Raw genomic sequence first — 20,253 nt, 5'->3', positions numbered from 1 at the left:
TCCTATATATATATATATCGGGTTCTCTTCCTATATAAATCCATAATTCACACCGTTATTTTTGACTGCTTAACGATTGACTCAAGCTTCTGTCCCCTCTTTGTTAATTTTTCTTTCTTTGATCTCCTCCTCCTCCTTGACGGGTATGGCTGATGTTAAGATGACTGGGAAGGAAAAAGGGAGCGTCGTCGCTGCCGAACCTGCAGTCGTCTCCGTTTCTCAGCCTCCAACACTTCCTAGCCTACCACCAAGAAAAAGGTTTAGTTTGATTGATATATATATATATGCTGATCAGTAAGATCGCCAAACATTCTTCTTCCTTTTTAATTGTATGTTCTTTTCGTGTCTTTAGGTTCAGGAATATTTCCAGACAATCTGACGATCATGATTCACAGTGGAGTAGGTAAAACTTTCTTTTCCATAATGAGAAATTCGGATACTCCTCCCTTCATTTTTTCCATATTTAGTTTCCTTAAATCTTCTTAAATTTTGTTGACATGCAGCAGTGACGAAGAGGAAGAAGATGATAATATAGAGGTGAAAGTAACAGTAATTTCTCTCCTGTACATTATTGTAGTTTCCATTAATTTAAGATATCAAAACATTATTTTCTCTACGAATATTTAGATTGATTATTATCCTATCTAACTCAGTGATCGGATGAGATGTAGTAATATCAACAATACATAAACTTAGATATTATTATCACGTGTCTATTTATTATTAAAGAAACATTAAACTAAAATTTAATTTCGTCGTGGAAACAAATTATATTTGCTCATCCGACATTTTATGTTTCACTATCATGGTAGGATAAATAATTTTTTGGGCCAATTAGTAGAAATTTATCAATTATGAACAAAGTCAGTACTGAATATAATTTACCAGTTTTCTACTTATCCTTAGAGATAAATTAATTTGGTCATAAATTGTATTTTTCCAAGTTGTATAACCTGCTTCTGATAATGGCTCAATTTGCATTTCGTACAATTCAGGAGTTACGGAGTCTACTTGTGGTATTGCGTCAAAGAATGCTGGCACTACTGAAGAAATACGCGTACAATTACCTAATTAAACCCTCTCACCAATATTTTCTTTTCCTTTCTTTGCATTAAATTATCTGAGTATTTATACATGCACCTCTGCTGTCAATGAAGGAAACTGATTTCAACAATATAATTTCATGTTTTCATTTCATATACATATATAACTAATTTGTAATTACTTGAAGAAATCATTTACATTGCTTGACGGATGCTGATCTTTATATCAGGTGGAAGGCCCACGCTGGTGCTTGATGGGTGCTGTCAGATGGTTTGAGTGAACAGATCAATAAGGAGCTGCATGCTGTTTCCCTTTAGAAATATGATCTTCAGTCAGTTGAGGATTGGTGTCGGTCTCCCCCTGATCTAGCCCTCCATGCTTTTACAGTTTTAGTCCTTAATCACATGCATACATGTAATATATTGAAATTATTTTCTATTAATGTGTTGTGCTCTCAATGATGTGCTCTTCCGTCCCTCCTATAGTATGGATTTTCAATTTGTTTATAAATAAATTGTGTTATTTTGTTAAATAAGATAAAAGTTAAATATAAATTTAAAAATTTTGACCTTTTTTCGTACTTGTGAGATAAGATCTTTTTGTTAACTAATGATCATATGATTTTTTTTTAAAAAAAATGTATTTATAGAACTAAATTTGCCATTAATTAGATGACGACTTCATATAAATTGGAAAGAGGCTAAGAGCTAGTGAAGAAATTAAATGCAAAAGGAAATGGGACAACTATAAGAAGCACCGATAGTGCCATGGTAATATTGTAAATGGCATAACATTCCTTTGAACAATGATAATCGCCAGGAAATATATGCAATAAATAATAATAATAACCACACGAGGGCGGTGGGTTGGAAAAACAGATGACCACACCCTGCTGCTCCTGGTTCACCTTCAATCAAATTCCTGCCGAATTGCATGAGCATGGGAGTCAACGTGGGCAGGGTGCGAAGCAGGGAATGAACGTGAAATAGGGAGTGAATCAGAGAAAGGAGGGGTGGGGAGAGGTGGGAGGGGAAGATTCTCATGTTGTATGACTAGGATTTTACACAAACGCACACTTTAAAGAATGTTTCCAAGATTTTTTTTTAAGGTAAATTCGTATTGTTTTGAGAAGTGAAGTATATAATGTCGATGTGAATCTCAATTTTAAATATGATATTAGAATTAATTCAATATTTATGTATTTTTTTTCAATTGATATAAATATAAAACAAATCATGACAGAGATTTGAACTCTGTTAATATTATTTTGACTGCTATCAAGATTCAAGAGTGGGTAGTTTTTTTTTAAGTTCTTTTTATCAATGAATCCATAAGTAACGCTTTTCATTAAATAAAAATCAAATATGTTTTTTGGATTCTTATAGATTTTGCCTTGAATCACATTAATTTTTTTGAAGTAATCAATTAGTTTTAGCCTCACTAATTATTAAAATTAAATTTTACTTTGAACCAAAATTAATTGACTTGCCAAAAATTAAATATCCACATTAATGTCATACATCAAAAATCCAATTTTGGGAGCTCATTTATTATGTTCTTAACCCCACTACTGAGTCATTAAACTCAGATTGGTTCAAAACTCTAGACAACTCAGCCACTAATTGTACCTCAAACCAGTGGAACCCACACAAACTTTCAGCAGGCAAAAGAGAGGCTTTCGTGGCATTGGCCTAGAGGGCTTCAATTTCTTTTCCATATAAAGCAACCCAGCTAAGGAATCTTTATGACCTTTAATTGCAGAGTGAGAAACCTGGCCCCAGTTTGGTACACTAACAGACAAGAAACTGATGGCAGTGTTTGCATGCAAAAGATGAGTGCTGCTTGGCAGTTAAATTCTCACTGGGACAACCTTAATTACACTCAAATTTTTTGATTATGGTGCTTATATGGGCAATTTAGTCATTCAAGTGTGGTGGGAAGGTCGGGATCCTACTATTAACAAAAAGTAGCTAAGGAATAATCAAGACTCAATTAGGTACTAGCAATAAAAAGTAATTTTAATCCAACATAAATCTTGAGGATGGAAAAATCCTGCATTCTTCTACTAATTTAAAATTAAAGGATTATAATAATAAATTCTTTCTTTAAATTAATTTTTAAACGAAATCATAAAAGTATAATCAAAATGATAAAAATTAATATAATAATTAATCAAGATTACATTTTTAACGATTTTAACTGATTATACTTCTAACAGTTTTACCTTTTTTTAATAAAATAATGATTAGTCAAGATTATATTTTTAACGGTCTTAACTGATTGTACTTCTAACGGTTTCAACTATTTAATGGTTTCAATATCGTATTATGTTACACAACAATTATAAAAGGGAAGCAACATAATGTTTCCGGCATCGACAACAATATAATTGCTTTAAGAAAGTAAAAGTTTTAGTATAATAAATGTTCTTTCCACGAGTCGTTTATTCCAAGTAGATGGTTAACAAAGATTGTATTTTGAAAAAATGAAAAATGCAAGTTATCAAATGATATAATCTAAATAAATTATCAATCGATCTTCATAAATACGTGTAAATTTAATTAGGAAATGAATCTAAATGAAGATTTAGTTTGTGTTAACATTCAAAACAAGATCGATCAATCGAGCTCGAAGAAATATATGTATTGAGAAGAAGAAAAAAATTTATTGTCTAAAATATACATAGTATTTATTTATTTATTTTCTTTTTCCTAGCTTGAGAGAGTAACAAATTAAGATTGCTTTGTTAAATTGTTCTCTGTCCAAAATACCCTTAAAGCAGTGGAAAGGATCAGTTATACCACAATGTGTATGACTTTAAAGTTCTTGAGTGGCCCCAGGAATGGACAGGTCGCATGTGCAACTTGCCATGCATAGCAAGCACCTGTCAAAGCCCAAGGTTTCACTTCTCCTATAAAAGCAAGCAAAGACTTTACCCAGTTACTACTCAGATACAAGCCTCTCTCTTCTACTTCTAAGCCTACAAAATAATTCTCTTTTCCCCATGGGCAAGCCGTTGGTCAATGACGATGACAAGTCTCGTCAAGGGCAGCCGCCAAACAATAGGCGTTGGAGGCCCTATATCTTGCCTGAGCTTAACCTGATCATTTTGCCACCCCAATATCCCACCAATAGGTATCCTTCTCCTTTTGTTTATGCAGCAAATTAAAGAGAAGGAATGAAAAAGTTGACACATACCAAAACGAAATCTCATTGTGTTTAATTTTTCTTGTATATACACACTGATTCACTTTTATATACGATTTCCGCAATATCTTTTTAATTGCATGTACGTTATTCCTTTGTCTCTAGGCCTGATGAGGATCCTCTGATCTCTACTGCCCATCCAGATTCAGAGCTAAGCAGGTAGAAGAATATAAAGAACTTCATTCAAAATATTTTTAAAAGTGCAAAGAACTATTTTTCTTTTTTTCTTAGAAAAAAGAAACAAAACCATTTTAGTTCTCCTCAGAATTTTTTTCTTTTCCTTTTCCTGTTTTGGTTTGATAAACTAATATACATGCAGTGATGATGAAGTTGATGACGGTTGTGAAGATGATGGAGACTCTGATTATGAAGATGATGAGGTGGTGTGGTTGATTAATTAGTTGATTGATAATTAATTATCTCTCTTTTGCATATAGGGTTACTCCTCAAATAAAACTTAATCTAATTGTTTTACTTGTGGCTTTGCATGGTGCCATACGTGAAACAGGAAGTAAGGGAACGGCTTGCTCAGCTCACTATGAGCCGGGAGCTAGCAATTCTGATGGAATGGTTATCTCTCGAGCCCGCTACATATTCATTAAAAATTATCCTTTTTAATTCCTATTTCATTTTTTATATGTGTTATTTTCCATTATTTTTTATATGTTGATTTAATTCTAACATTGTTCTTTTCTTTTTGGGTTTCTGTTTCTAATTAATTGATCTACCTCACATAGTAGGATGGAGGTAATATTTGCATCCAAATGATTTGTTACTTAAGTCTGACGCCCCAAAAAAACAAAAAAGAAAAGAAAAAACTAGTTTAATTAACCGAAAAATCCTCTTCGTTTTTCTCAGGAGCTTCGCCGAGAAATCCTTACCATCCGTGAAGAGCTGCGAGTCCTGCAGAAGAAACTGGGGTCAGTCCTTCAACCCTAATCCTAGCTTGCATGGCATGAAATTCTCAAGTGTAATTAACTGATATAATTATTCATATTTTGCGATATGTGTTGATTGAAGCAGATGGAACCCTAAGAGCTTTGGTCCTTGAAGGGCAGTTCGGAAAGTGCTGAGAACAAGGAGATTGGAAGAAAACCAAACTATTTTCTGCTTTCAGTTCGTTGCTTTCAGTTTTATGATTTCAGTTTAAAGTTTTCTGTTTCGAAATGCTAAATGGCAGAATGAAATAAAATTTGCTTTTTCATTAGGTGTTGATCGTTCATCTCTCTTTCTTGCTTTGTTTTTGTTTAAATGTTACAAACAAAAAGGTTTATTCGATATTTCGTCTTATTTGTTACATTAAATTAAAAAAACACATCGAAAATAGATTTTGTACTAACATTTCTATCAATCGTCACTTTATCCAACGTACTACCACTACATGCCGACGTTCATTTGTTGCAAAATTCCTAAATGTAGCAAATGACATTACTTTTCTACGTTTCTCTACATATATATAGTGTTCAAAAGAGTTTTATTATGACATTTTTACTTGTTGTTAATTAATCAATATTACGATTTAATTAAATGTCGATAAAAGATATTAAGCGTCGCAATAAGATTCATACCGCAACATTTGTTAACATTTTTGAATACATTAAACATTGTTATACTAATATTTTAAAAGGTTGCTTCAAATTTACAATATCTATCTTTCTTCTCAAATCAATAACATTCATAAATATCATTTAATAAATAACATGTTAGAAACATGAAATTTGAGATAAAAAAAACATCATAATGAATAAAATTTTAAAGACATAGATGTCATAATAAATTTTGTAACAAAATAAATTATAACAATGTTTATTTCAATTATCGTTATAGTTATAATTTTTTCATTTTAAACCATGCTTAAGGATTATATTGTTAGAAAATCTTCGCAACAAACATAAATATGTTTTTTTTTTAAAAAAAAAAAACATAATGATAATATATTAATCGAAAGAGTACAACAAAAAGCTGAAACCAAGTCTTTAGCCTAAGTGAAGGCAGAAGACTTGCCTTCAGCCTTAAGACACATGACCCTTTCATAGTTCCCCTAGACCACAATTGTGGTCATCCCTTCACCCAGTGGCCGGTGATCAAGCAGCCTGCCATGGCCTCTCGTCTTAGGCTAAACCTTCTGCTTAGAGGTTACTCTTACATTACACGAAAAGCATCCATGTGAAACTAATCCCCGAGATTTGCAGTCTACAATTGTTGGAGTCAAAAAATTCAAACTTGTTGCCACCAGTGTTCCCCTTAGTCGATCCGCTATGCCGTATGGTGATAAATTACTCCTCGCATGCTAGCAATCCTTCATGGTAACAAACATATTTTGTTGCAGTGAAAGTCTTTCGGGAGACAGCTATTTATGAATAAAAAGTCATTCTTAGACTGAAGCTTTGCCATATATGATCGTGGTTCTCTCTCTCTTCAATGTTGTTCCTCCTAATCTATTTGATGAAATCCAAATGGCAATGTTCAATCTCTTTATGCAGCCTCGCAATGACATCCACAAGATAAATTAAAAAAAAAAGAAAAGAAAAGGCACATCATCTTAGAAGAAATATATCGTTATGTGACTATATACTAAGGGAATAATTCACGATCACATAAAGCATCCAAAAGAGATCCAAATTTTTTAAATTCTTTGACCCTTTTAACTATTACAGCATGATAAAATGCCCCTTTAGCCAACGAAAATTAAAGAAACGATGTCGACATGTAGTACTAGAACTCTCCAATATTGGTTGTGAAACACAATATTCAAGGAAATGATGTTTCGCTTTGACATTATTCGACTCTATATCACATTGTGGATAGGAATGATTATTCCATTTCTTTGCGCCATTTTCACACTGCAGTCATTTCCTGTATATTTCATTTATGTTTACCAGACGATACTGCCTAAGGACACGCATTAGGCATTAGGACTGTTTGCATGGTTTACTCAAAGTAAGTATGATTGCTAGTTGCTAGCCATACAGTTTTGAGTGCTTATTCAAAGACACGAATCATACGGCATTAGCTACAAATATTCAAATAGAAAAATGGCAGGCCTTCATACCAGGAATGGGGCTCCTGCAGTGTGTTGCAGGCTCGATAACTACCACAAGACCCCCAAAAAAATAGACCTCTAATGAACCAACACGGTAATTGGTTAATTTACAAGTCGTGAACTCCAGGGACATTTGAGTATACAAACTTCTCATATTAATAAGGCGTGGGCTCTTTATTCACATTACAATACCATGGCAGTTAAGTGCCTATTCTAAAAAACAGAGAAGATCACCATCCAAGTTTTTATACACAATTGTATCACCAAATGCTGTAAGCACATGAGATAATGTTTCTTATTGGTTCCTTGGGTTTGTTCCGCTTTGCATTTAGGGTTTGTGAGGAACAGATTCAGATAGGTGGAGAAGAAAAAAGGAACAGTATAAAATACATTTCATCACCTATTCTTACTTGCCTTTAATCCTTAACCACCTGCAATCACACATGCTACTTGCCAATCAGTGCAATCTGATACTCTAACCTCATACATCTACCACCTTTTTGTGACTGTGTGCGGACACCTTCATAGTTAAACTGGACAAGAAATTGAAAATGAGATTGCTGTGAAACTAACATATGGAGCTTAGATCTGTTAAAAAAACTGATGACAATTTGATTACCCTCCGATATGCTTGAAAAAAGCCTTTCCAAATTTCAAGTACGAATTCAGGAAACTAGGCAACTGGCTTGTGGGATTAGTGTTGGATCCAAAGGAAACTTGTTACCAGCAATTCCTTTGAACACATTAATATCATATTTCACAATTTTACTTAGTATAAAGCTATAAATGACAATAAAAAATACAAGACCACAAGACCACAGTCTACAATAACCATAGCAATGAAGCTGTATAGATTAAAGAGTACCAAAAAGAATTCATCAACCAACATGGTAATATCAATTGATCTCAATGGTTTAAGTATAAAAAAAGTTAGCACACTAAAGAATGGGGAAACGATAAAATGAATTGAGATACACTATCATCGTTGTGACAGAAAACATATAAATAATTTTTCTTGCTCTTGCCATAGGACTAATTCTTCCTTCTCTTGAAGAAACAGAGCCCCATGACTTGAAACTTGAGAGGCAGAGCCTCTACACAGTAGGCCCAGTTGGAATCAGCATTACGTGGTCTTTCCTTGAAACTAACCTTAATATTGAGAGTTATCAAACACCCAAGGTTCATGCAAGAAAAGCTCCCGCCCATTCATTTGCACGGTCCCTGCTGCTATATCTTCGGCACGTTTCCTAGCTGCCTCAGCTTTCTTCGCTGATGCATCTGCATCCTGCGAATGACATGAATTATAAGTTAAAAAAGCTGATAACTACTATCGGAATAATGCTGCAAAACCTGAACAAATTGTTCAATTGAACCTTTAATTTTCTTAAGACTCTGGAGTCTGACCACCACAAACATTTAAGATTTTGATGGTAACTTGAAATTATTCGTTTCTCAGTTCTATTGTTTTCGAGGCATGAATGCGATTTTGTTGGAAATTAGATGAAAATTGAATAAGAAAGTGAGCACAATAGAAACCCTAATCGACATAAATAATTAGAAAGAAAAAATCAACGATTAATATACGGAAAATAGAGAGAGAAAGATAGAAAGGGAAAGAAAGAGAGACCTTTTGGCATTTCCAAGCGAGGAATTGGGATTCCGTAATCGGATTGGTCCTTGGTTGTTCCTTCTCTTGCTTTTGTTCTTCTTCTGCTCCCATTTTTTTCTTTTCTTCTTCTCCCCGGCTGAGTCCAAAACTCGTGATATGTATGCTGCCTTGCTTGGTCCTAAACGTCGGCGTTTCAGAAAATATATAATGTCCTTTTTTGCGAATTTTTTTTAAAAATTTTACAACATATAAAGATAATTTTATTTTCCATAATAATCTACAGATAAATTTAATTTTTTTTAAAGAAATCACATTCTATTCTATGTAGATTGATATGCTTATTTAGTTTAAGTCAATTGAATGACATGTTTGATAATTATTGAACACTTTTTTCTTATAATATTTAACAAAGTTATTGAATTATTTATAAAAATTTAAATAACTTATTATTTTTTATTTTCGTTCAATCAAATTATATTTTTATTTTAAATCAAATAAATCTTTATAAATAAGGGTTGATTACATGACATACTAATATGTTATAATGAATGATGACCTAACATTTTTACTTTTCTCATAAATGACTCATTAAGTCACATGACATTTTAATTAATTTTCTCATTAATGGCACATTAAGTCACGTGACATTTTAATTAATTTAATCAACCATTGATGATAAAAGTTTATTTGATAAAAAATAAAAATATAAAAATTTGATTAAATGTAATAAAAAAATAAAAATTTATTTAAATTTTCATAAATAATTCAAGAATTTTTTGAAACATTATATTTTTCTAAAAAAAAATTGAATAATTATTGTAACCATACAATTTTGATTTGTTCTAATATGATTAAGCAAAATGATCTCAAAATTCTAATATAAAATTGTTTAAGATCAAGCTTTGGATCTCAAGCAAATTAGTCTTTGACTTAATTATTAATTTTCTTTGTTTAAGAGTAGAAATTTCACGTCTGATCAGTTATATGAATAATTAAAAAAAATTGGGGCAGAGACAAAAACTTGCAAACCTAAGAAAAGTCAAACCATATGTTTCATGCAATTTTTTTTTTAAAAAACTGCAAGCCATGATATCATACAACATGTTTTACATGTTGTCTGCATACTCTAGGCCACGCTGCAGACAGATAAAACAGCTTCTGACTTCCATGATCAAACCAATACAAATTAAAGTAGCCAATTATTACCATGCACAAAGGCTACACTAGCATATATAGGCATACTTTAGTCAAATTCTTTTTAATGAAGTTCTTGATTAAAAATCATTAATCAAGAACTGGAATCGAAACCTAGCTATATATATATATGGAGCTATTAGCAGTTGTTGGTGCTTTCTAATTTGGAAGCAAGGCATTCTTCCACAGCTTCACTAACAGTGAGAAAAATCCATTCTGCTCCAATCTTCTCCATAAATTTTGCTAGCTTTAGCTTGTGTATGGCTTGCCACCTTAAGTTCACCATTGCCAACTGCAAAAAACATGTAAATTTAAGCAATTGTCTAAATTATACTACAAGCAGGAATAGTAAAGATTGCAATGGCAATGCGATGAGCTTACTCTTATGCCTGATGAAACCAGCTCGTTGTGCAGCTCTTCGAGTGCCACAATTCCAGAAGTGTCAATGTTCATCACATCTGTCACAAAGTAGAGCCACTTAGTCTATAGTCTAGTGGGTGGTTTTTTTTTTTATGATTTTAAATTAAATCTGTGATATTGATCAAACTCACTGGACATGTCGAGGATTAAGATTTGAACTCTCCCTTTTGCAGTTTCTTCTGTTTCATTTTCTTCCTCTGTCACGCACCTGATTATTCTGAAACAAAGAAGGCAATGCTATTGTTAACTCAAACGGAGTCACCTTTCCTCTCTTGGGAATTGCAGTTACACTTACCTTTCTCTGAGAAAATTGGCATTGGCAAAGCAAAGCAAGGCAGAGTTTACGCGAAGTGTCAAGATGCCTGGAGTCTTAATGGCCATAGGATATTGATCAATCTCACAAAAGATATCTGTTCTTGGTAGTCTTCCTAGTTGTTCAATGGCTGGTCGAATGGAATTCAGCAATATCTTGGCAAATGAGATAGTTACCTGCAATGAATGGAAAATTTCCCAATTAGGAACAATTGGTGCCTCTTCCAATTTAATATGCAATTGTAAGAAGAATGATTGCTAACATGTAATCCATAATACTTTCAAATATGGTGCATTCAATAACTAACACCAATATCAATTCGATCAACTTCATCAGTAATTTGCTGTAGAATTACAGCATATCAGCATTCTAAGTAGGCTTGGGGAATAAATATAAGTGAAGTTTGTGCAATTGTTGGTCTGATAATTGAATGCCTCCCTAAAGTGGGAACAGGAGTGGTTGAGTCTAAGCTCGTAGCTCTAATTGGAATTATTGCTACCTACCTAAGAAGATTGAACACGATTTTTTAGTGCCATATAATACTGTTTTTTCTTGTTCTCTTGATACAGGGGGAGAAAAACTTACGATGTTTACCCAAATTCCACCCTTTCAACTGTCTTAGTTAAACCCAAATAGCAATATTTTCATTATCATTACTCATCAATAAATTCTGTTAAACATATATTAAGAACCTAAAAAAACCTCAATAAGGATCTAGCAGTCGACATTGAAGTCCATTGACAGCAGAAACATTAATAGAGGTCCCTCACTGAACTGTTTCGGCACACTGTATAGTAATATTTTTCAGACGGATCCAATCTATTTCTGTCTCTTCTGATTACAATTTCCACTAGCTTATAAGCAAGGCCCGATGTAATTGAGATCTACTTACTCGAATAGCAGGCAGAAAGTGACAGATACAATTGTACTGGACAACAAGCGGCAAGGGAGTGGGGTTCGACCACAAGTTTTTCAACAATTATTTGTCCAGAAGGCGTGGTGACAGCTTCTGACTTCCTGAGTATATAATTTTATGGACCTTGAATTATGGAGCTCAATTATGAGATGGAACCCACAAGTCACAAGAGTTTGAAATTCTTTCAATTTTGAGCACTGAATATTTGAAATAACACACCATGAGTAATTGATCATAATCACATGTTTTAAGCAGGTAATAAATTTATAGTAAAGTTGTCTGATTGCTGCGGTTTAGGTTCATTGGCTATGTACAAGATCTAGAGATTATGGGTAAATGCAGGTGATTCCTGCCTACCTTACCTGCCTATATATCTGCACTTAAGATAAATCATTGGGGCTGATAGTGCTATTTACTCATCCAATAATGGTGGGATATGCAAGCCCTAGACATCTCTTACTAAATCTTATATATACATCGAGGTTGTTCCTAACAAATGCAAATGTTAAGATAATTGCCTGATAATCCTTTCGTTTAAGGCATAAAAGAAAATATTAAGAAATTACCGCAGCTAGAAGACCAATCTCCACCGATGCGAACAAGACTCCAAAAAAGGCACCAATGCAAGCTAGGAAGTCTAGTTTGTCAACCTTCCAGATATAGCAAGCTTCATTAAAGTCAATAAGCCCAGGAAGTGCAGACAGAATGATGGAAGCAAGGATGGCAATGGGAGTGTAGTACAAAAGCCTGGTAAACAACTCCAGTGACAGTAGCACTGTGATGGCCATAACTATATTTGACACCACAGTCTGGCAGCCCGCGCTGAAATTCACAGCAGTCCTAGAAAATGAACCTGCCAACACATATGCGCAAAATGACTTTTATTCCATGTATAGGCAGTGAACCATTATTATGTCGTAAGTACATTTGGATTTGGTAAATGTAAATATGACAATATGACATTAATTCATAGCTTCATATTCGAATGGCCAAAAAAAATAGCTTACCAGTTGCCACATAGCAAGAAGTTAGAGATCCTGCAAGGTTCATGAAACCCATGGCCATCATTTCTTTGTTCCCATCTAAATGGTATCCTTTGATTGAAGCAAATGATCGGCCAACTGCGATGGCTTCCTGAGATTTATGTTTTAAGTAAAATTACGTTATGCAAGCTAATATAGATTTTCGTTTGCCAGGAGAAAAAAAGAAGAGATGAATAGTAATTACGCACAGTAAGAGCAACAATAGCAGTAATTAATCCAATTTTGGCTGCTTCTGCTACATGGGGGCCTTCAAACTGTAACTGATGGAGTGAACTTGGATTCAGGCCTCCTTTTATGTGTTTTACTATCTTTACCCCATGCTTATCAGCTTTGGTAAGATACACTATCAGGGTAGATAATATGACTGATATAAGAGGAGCGATTGCTGGGAACCAGAAGAGTTTTTTGTTTCTTCTTCCCTGAAATCAGACAGGTTCTTCAGACTTACTAAACAAACAAAAAAAATTACTACAATTGGAAGCAAGAATTTGGTTACTTACGATAAACCTGGCGACTAGGAGGAATACCAGGAATAAACAACCAAGGACGAAATTCAGAGGATACCACTGTTCCAGAAAGGCAAAAAGGGTGAGATAAGATACTTTTAAATAGTTCTGACAACCAGAAAATGAACAGCAGGGAAACCAAAGATTCCAAACTGGAGAAACATTAATCTAAGCATCAATACTCAGATTATAGGTGCAAAGTTTAATTTTTTTTTTTTTAATGGCAAACAAAATGAAGGCTTATGATGGGAATTGATTCTGTACGACTTACTTCATGTTGAACTGATTTGAAAACCGAGTGCAAGACTGATATCACATCGGTTTTAGTGGTGAAGTGACTCATTCCAAATAGTCCCTTAAGTTGCTGAAGGCCTATGACGATGGCTGCACCCGCCATGAATCCAACAATTGCAGCATGTGAAAGAAAATCCACTAGGAAGCCCAATCTGCGTGTATCAGATAGCAAACTGTTTGTTAGAGAAGAACTTGTGCGTTGATCACAGGAAAACGTCAATTCAACTGCAAAAGGATTTCTAACCTGAACAATCCAAATATGGCTTGGAAAGTTCCAGCAAAGAATGTCACAGTGAATACTAGCCTTCTGTACCCATTGGGGTCAGCTGCAGGATCCACCAGGTTTGGAATCATGGAAGACAGCAGCATTGACACCACAGCCACCGGTCCGATAGCTATCTCTCTCGAACTCCCCATTAAAGCATAAATAAGAGGCGGGACGACACTTGTGTCTAGATGAAACAAGCCCAAACCAAAAAGCAATACATATATCAGTATCAGGAAAAATGTAGATGCAGCTTATCTTGTTTCTTCCTATATAGGAAGACTGCAGGCTGCTTTAATGGATTGGACAAAACTAATTCTTTGAAACTTCAAACATAATAATAGACTTTGTTTTCAGCAACTTACATAGGCCGTATTGAGGATCAACTTTCGCTAAATTAGCATATCCAATACTCTGCAAAAAAGTTTAAGGGTTGGAACAAATAGAACATAATATGCTTAGTAACACAGAGAAACGTAAGAAAAAGGAGAGCTATCTAGACCTGAGGAATGCTAAGGCTTGCAAGAGTTAAACCCGCCATTAAATCATGTTTAAATTTTGAAGCCTTGTAAGTCCTTCCCCAGCTGAGGATTGGAAATAGACCTTGGAGGAATGACATGGCAGTGGCACGTCTCCCCCCGGCTGATGAGGAGTGCTTTCTTCCATGAGGAAAGACACTTCCTCTGATGGCACTAACAAGTTCCTGCCAAAAACTAGGAGGGTCAGGTGAATTGATCAACCACTTTTTTCTCTCAGTTCGACCGGCATCCTCCAGGTCTAGCTGCTGCTGCTGCTCCTCCACAGAGAAGGTCTCATCAGGCAAGGAACCCATAATTGTTTGAAGTGTTTGGGTGAACTCACTCGCTGAGCTAGCTATATGTTATATGATCCTAGAAACATAACCAGTCCATAATAATTGGAAAATATTGAAAACAAAGCAGAGTTTATGAATTTTTTTAGAGTCTGTGAATGTTAACATTGTCTGGACCATTTATATATATACAAGAATGACTTAAAATTTTAGAAGTAACACGGCTGACGTGGGATCATGATGTCTCTTGTGTCCAAACCTAAGGTTATAAAGGAAAATAATCATTTCTTCTTATTACCGGATCAATAAGAAGAAAATGTGAGTAAACAATTCAGACATGTATAATTGGCATTTCTTAGAAGTGGCTTTCAAGTGCTCCATTAGAAATGGATAATTATAATGTGGATTTGGAATAATTCTTCTAAACAAAGTAACAAACAAGCCAAAGAATAATGATGCTTAAATGATAAATAAGTTATATTAAAATTATTATGATGTAGATTAGATCCTAATGATTAGCACCCATTAGATTTTGCTGCTAGATCCAGCAAAACCAGAGTTTGCCTTGTTTAAAGAGCAGGGCAGTCATTACATCGATGCATTCATGAAGAACAAGAATTTCACTGTTAATTATTTGATACATGACAGGCTTAAGAAAATTCCAGGAATAGTTCACACTGTCTTATTGGATTGCTGGTTATCAGTCCATGGTTCAAGAATCCATTATCTGAATACAACATGTAAGCATATTGTAATTGTTTTACACATTTTTTATATTCTCTTATTAAAGCATATGAACCCTCTTTTCTAAAAACAAAGCATGTGACTTGATTACAAACAATGCATGTTCAAATGCAACTGAAGTTTTTCTTCATTTTTTTTCCTTGATGTGGCTGACAGCTTTTGGTTGCAAGGAATCTTTTTCTCTTTTTCCAAACAAACAATGATGAGAGGTAGCACTCTCCATTTCTTTTTAACTTCTTCCTCTAAAAGATCAAAGACCCAACACCCAAGGGTACACTGCTTGATAAGCTGGAGAAGATTTTTCATTTTAGGTATTTCGGGATGATTCAACATGTTCTGGAAGTTCTTACATGAAAATATTGGCTTCTGAATAAACTACTGATTTAAGTTTTTGATCACACCATAATTCAAGTGGTCCCTAATATAAAAAGAAAGCTATTAATTTCCTGACTGACTGTGCCCACTTTGCCGTCACACTGTGGTCCATTTGTGCTTCATAAAATGGATTGTGGTGTTAAAATATGGTTGCACTTATAGCAAGTCGATTTCAAGGGGCACACCCAACTTAAAGCGAAGAGTACACCAGATTCATCAGGAGTCGGAGTTGAGGAACAAGCCACTGCAATTATGCTATATCATTTTCTATTTCTTTGGGTGAAAAATGACCAAAGCACACCATTTCTATTGACTCATACATGACAAAAATGAGAATGAGTGATTTGAGAGCACTACTTGTTAAAACATTTTCATAGTGATAGATGCCAATTGACAGTAAATGATTTTCAATGAATCATAATGACTGATTAAACCCAAATGGATAAATTGTTCAATGATTGAAGTTTCTCATTAGTTAAGAGTCCATTCATTTGTTTTCTTTTTTGGTTTAGCGCCAAGAATTAGACCTGCACGTTTCCGTAAGGTGCATTTGTGTTTGGTTTTGTTACCAGTCAGTCAAGACAAAAAACCTAAAACTAAGCACATCTGTCTGGTGTGCAAGAAAAGGACCTTTCTTGAATGTGTGTTATGCAACATGATAACCAGGGAATTTTCTCACCCAATATGAGGACGGCATCTTATTTTTCAAATAAGATGGTTGAAATGTTATTTATCAAATAACATAGCAATTGGTGTACATTGGCTGAAATTAACCAATGTACTAATTATCTTGCAAAGTTGGGAGTTGATTGAAATGATTTATCTGTGAGTTGGGTCTAGGATGCAGGATTTCTAAATATTCTAAGCCATGTCCAGGATAGTGCAGAAGGTGGAGGTATGTGGCTTATGGATTGTATTGCGTGAATGCAGTGTCTGCATATTTTTTTCTTTTGAAAGGTCAGTGTCTGCATATTAATGTGGGGGAATTTGTCTGTTGTGCTTGGGTATGTGCGTGGTTATATATGTTGGGGTTGCTCTGTTTGGGTGATGATGCTGCTGTAACAGAGCTTCTTCATCTTCACTTGTATCTACCATATTTCAATAAAATCGTTAGCTATGGTGGACACATGTACTATCTCATAAACAGAAATTCCCTTCGCTTTTTTTCATGTACAGAAACCATATAAACGAATTGCAATATATATATATATATATATATATATATATATATATATATATATATAAATGTGTGCGTATATATGTATATCACTATTTAACAATATCTAAATAGATTGAGTAAGATTTAGATACTTTATAAATAAATTTGAATAGTCAACATAGTACCTGTTTTTGTTTTAAGTACGGTAAGATAAGATATTTGTTACTTAAATGTAGTTTGAATAATAAGTTTTTAATTTTAATTTTTTTACAATTTTAATCTTAATTTTATAGTATTACAGTTTTTTTTTGGACTAATGTGGTATTACACTTTGGTTTCTAACTTTACAAATAAGTTATAATTGATTGATTTATTAATTACTTGCTCAAATTCATAAGTGGTGTAAATATAATTTTTAATTTTAATTTAATTTTGATTAATAAATATGATTTTTGAATATCATTTTTTTTATTCCAATCAGTTTAGGTTTTTAAAACATGTAACTAATTATTGAGTTCAGATTTTAATCAAGTTAGAGTAGAATTTAGGTAGCTAATAATTGTTAATATTTAATCAATTTAAGTACAAATAGAATTTTTAATCGATTTGGATTAGGATATTTTGAAAGAGATTCATCGTCCTTTCTCATTTCTAGCCATGTATGTTTAGCACTAGAAAAGAAAATCCCTACCATATATTTTGCAAGTTGCAACATTTAGGAACAATAACCACCTACACTGCATTAACCATGGCCTTGATTCCAATTGATTGAAACCTAAAAGAGCCTATAATAGACAAAAAGAAAACCACTATTCCGGTCGCTATATATTTCCTACATCGCACGGCCTGTTTAGATGGGAAATTGATGGGTCACTGCCATTGATTGTGCTTGGATAAGAAAAGTTATGGGTCCTGTACCTGATAAGTGATAAACGTGGAAGCAAGATATCCCCAAAATGGTGTTAAGGGCATTGGAAAAAGAGTGGAAAGACCACGTGTTTGGATACAAGTTCTTGGGGTCCGCAAACTCATTATTAATGGAACCTATACGTATGGAGGAGATTCAAAGATTGGCCCTAGATCATGGCTTTCTGTCACGATGTGTCCTTTTTGGCTCCAATCCCTCGAAAGAAACATTTTTCCAAAGCGCTCCTCATCTTCATCCTTTAATTGTTGCCTTCTGTTCCCCCGTTATTCTCTGATTGCGCTCCTCTAATCTAAAAGCAGAGCACCAACAATGTCAGCCAAACGTTGGGATTGAACTGCCGACCCACTAACTTAAGATTCCAAGACTGTTCCATCTCTTTCATGTTTTGCCCCTTGTATCAATCACCATATATTCTTCTTTTACGTATCCCAAGTCTTTGCCGTTTGAAAAATGCTGCAGCCGATGTTCCTTGTTGACGAAATCATGGCAAGGTGAAGGTTGCCACTGCACAATGTGCTAGAATTCACGGGTGCTGCCTGCACTATATGCAAGTCAAACATTACTTTTCAGTTCCTTACCCTTCCGCTCTTATCACTTGCATGAAATCGACTAGATTTTTTCCTTTTTCAGAAGGTCCTCTAATTTGCCTCTTTCAAAGAATATATCGGTTTGATTGCCAATTCCAGGAAACCAACAATTTTTTATTCCTAGAGAAGACCATCACACTTAACATTCTACTGCACCCTCAGCTACAATGCCAGCTTCAAGGTATACCATACCATTCTATTCATTTTGTGCACTTTGAATCATGTAGTATTATGAGGATCATGGAATGCTGAATAATTATGAATGAACATGAGATTGTGCATGGTATCTACTTTTCTGGAAATTTGAGTTAGTTTTTGGATAGATAGTTTAGCTAATGGATTTTCCTTCTTAAAGAAGAAAGACCAATCGTTGGTCTCCACTCTCCATTATCTCTGTTTTGTCAGTCCCAAACTTAGAAACTATGATAATGCACTTGTATAAGTCTTTTTCTAAACCAAAATATTCCAACTTCTTCCATACCAGATCGATGCACGTTTTATATATTTTACCTTCAGAGCTAATTGGGCATAAAAGCCCCCACGAATACCTCTAATCCCAGCCATGCTAAAGCCAGGCGATAAATAGAATATATAATTATTGACATAATATTTTTTTAAAAATTTAATTATTTTCAAAAAATTAAATTTTTTTTATATTATTGGTGCTTGTAATGAAGGCTTTGACATTTTTTATCATATGATATCAATGTAGCATGTTAATGTATCATAATCGGTAATGATATGATATATTAATTTATCATAATGAATAATGACATGATATATTAATTTAATATGATAATACAATCATATGATATTTTTTACTCTTTACATTGACATCATGTCAGCGTCATGTGAATATAAAATAACAAGTGACATTTTGATTAATGATAATTAATTAATCATTAATTATAAGAACTTATTTAACTTAAAATAAAAATATAAAAATTTGATTGAATTCAATAAAAAAATATAAATTTATTTAAATTTTTTTCAATAATTTATGGACTTATTTGAACATTATATTAAAATTATTTTATATATCATTATCAATTAACTAATGGCACACTAAAAGGCAATTAATACAAGATTGTTAAGGGGGCAAATGATTTGACATCTTTGGAGGATCATCCGCCCTACCAATTGGAGGATTTGCCTTTGTATCACTTGTTTTTTAATTTTTTTTTATTTAACATAGAGAAGAAAAAGGTATTTCGCAATTTGAAACCAAATAAAATTTATTTATTGACATCCTTAAGAATAAACTAATTACAATATCTCTTATTTCATTAAAGTAATATTAATACAAAAGTAAAACCCAAAAGTATTTGAAAATTCTTAAAAATAATGTTAACGTTGTTAAGTAGAAAATAAATATCGAGCAATTAAGTATCAAATTTTAAATTTCATGGAAAAAATTTATCCTACCTCATATCACAAGATATTTTTTTCTAATTTATCCTTTTTTGGGTCAATCATTTAAATATAGTAGTATCGTAAGGAATTTATATTCGTATAATAGTTTTGTTAAATTTTAATAATAATTTTAGTATACATAATCATTATTTTTAGTTAGAAATAATAAAAAAAAGTAAAATACATTGACACTCTCAACTTTTGATTATAATTACTTACAAGTCTATTAATTTTTAAAATAGATAATCTATCTAAAAAAAATATTTTCGTTGGACATATAAGTTTTGTGTTAGTCAAATTTCAATGTTTTTATTATTTTGATAACATGATAATATTTTTAAAATAATTTTACTTTTAATTAATTTTAAAATTATTATTTATA

The 20,253-nt window shown here is 33.3% G+C and overlaps 3 protein-coding genes across 4 annotated transcripts; 1 reads left to right on the top strand and 2 right to left on the bottom strand.

The window, feature by feature from the left end:
- Window positions 3,993–5,472, top strand: LOC18592210. Of its 2 annotated transcripts, none has more exons than XM_007018803.2 (7): window positions 3,993–4,179; window positions 4,357–4,410; window positions 4,571–4,631; window positions 4,760–4,821; window positions 4,989–4,998; window positions 5,110–5,171; window positions 5,275–5,459. In XM_007018803.2, exons 1-7 carry the CDS (start codon window positions 4,049–4,051, stop codon window positions 5,300–5,302), a joined length of 408 nt encoding a protein of 135 aa, XP_007018865.1. In that variant the 5' UTR covers window positions 3,993–4,048; the 3' UTR covers window positions 5,303–5,459. The 2 variants fall into 2 exon arrangements, with proteins under 2 accessions (XP_007018865.1, XP_017981173.1); XM_018125684.1 differs by having other exon boundaries at window positions 3,996–4,179; window positions 4,992–4,998; window positions 5,275–5,472.
- Window positions 8,118–9,072, bottom strand: LOC18592209 (zinc finger CCCH domain-containing protein 15 homolog). The gene is made up of 2 exons (XM_007018802.2): window positions 8,922–9,072; window positions 8,118–8,579 (listed from the first exon to the last, which is right to left on the bottom strand). Exons 1-2 carry the CDS (start codon window positions 9,012–9,014, stop codon window positions 8,445–8,447), a joined length of 228 nt encoding a protein of 75 aa, XP_007018864.2. The 5' UTR covers window positions 9,015–9,072; the 3' UTR covers window positions 8,118–8,444.
- LOC18592208 (low affinity sulfate transporter 3) lies at window positions 9,934–14,831 on the bottom strand. Its single transcript, XM_007018799.2, has 12 exons — window positions 14,357–14,831; window positions 14,220–14,268; window positions 13,834–14,041; window positions 13,567–13,741; window positions 13,290–13,355; window positions 12,978–13,208; window positions 12,754–12,880; window positions 12,313–12,599; window positions 10,813–11,006; window positions 10,649–10,734; window positions 10,479–10,555; window positions 9,934–10,389 (listed from the first exon to the last, which is right to left on the bottom strand). The coding sequence occupies exons 1-12, from the start codon at window positions 14,684–14,686 to the stop codon at window positions 10,237–10,239; spliced, it is 1,983 nt and encodes a 660-aa protein (XP_007018861.2). The 5' UTR covers window positions 14,687–14,831; the 3' UTR covers window positions 9,934–10,236.

The sequence above is a fragment of the Theobroma cacao genome, chromosome 8 (genome assembly GCF_000208745.1).
Source record: "Theobroma cacao cultivar B97-61/B2 chromosome 8, Criollo_cocoa_genome_V2, whole genome shotgun sequence".
NCBI lineage: Eukaryota > Viridiplantae > Streptophyta > Magnoliopsida > Malvales > Malvaceae > Theobroma > Theobroma cacao.
Note: the sequence above shows the minus strand (reverse complement) of the source record. Positions and strands in the feature narration are given on the sequence as shown.

Bases quoted from the DNA above. Each gene is read 5' to 3' on its own strand.
- LOC18592210 (XM_007018803.2), top strand. From the start codon at position 4,049: ATGGGCAAGCCGTTGGTCAATGACGATGACAAGTCTCGTCAAGGGCAG. The intron at 4,180-4,356 runs GTATCCTTCTCC...CTTTGTCTCTAG, and splicing joins CCCCAATATCCCACCAATAG to GCCTGATGAGGATCCTCTGA. The intron at 4,632-4,759 runs GTGGTGTGGTTG...TACGTGAAACAG, and splicing joins CTGATTATGAAGATGATGAG to GAAGTAAGGGAACGGCTTGC.
- LOC18592209 (XM_007018802.2), bottom strand. From the start codon at position 9,014: ATGGGAGCAGAAGAAGAACAAAAGCAAGAGAAGGAACAACCAAGGACC. The intron at 8,580-8,921 runs GTCTCTCTTTCT...TGTCATTCGCAG, and splicing joins TCGCTTGGAAATGCCAAAAG to GATGCAGATGCATCAGCGAA.
- LOC18592208 (XM_007018799.2), bottom strand. From the start codon at position 14,686: ATGGGTTCCTTGCCTGATGAGACCTTCTCTGTGGAGGAGCAGCAGCAG. The intron at 12,881-12,977 runs GTGCGTAATTAC...CATAAATCTCAG, and splicing joins CTGCTATTGTTGCTCTTACT to GAAGCCATCGCAGTTGGCCG. The intron at 10,390-10,478 runs GTAAGCTCATCG...TGTTTTTTGCAG, and splicing joins TGGTTTCATCAGGCATAAGA to TTGGCAATGGTGAACTTAAG.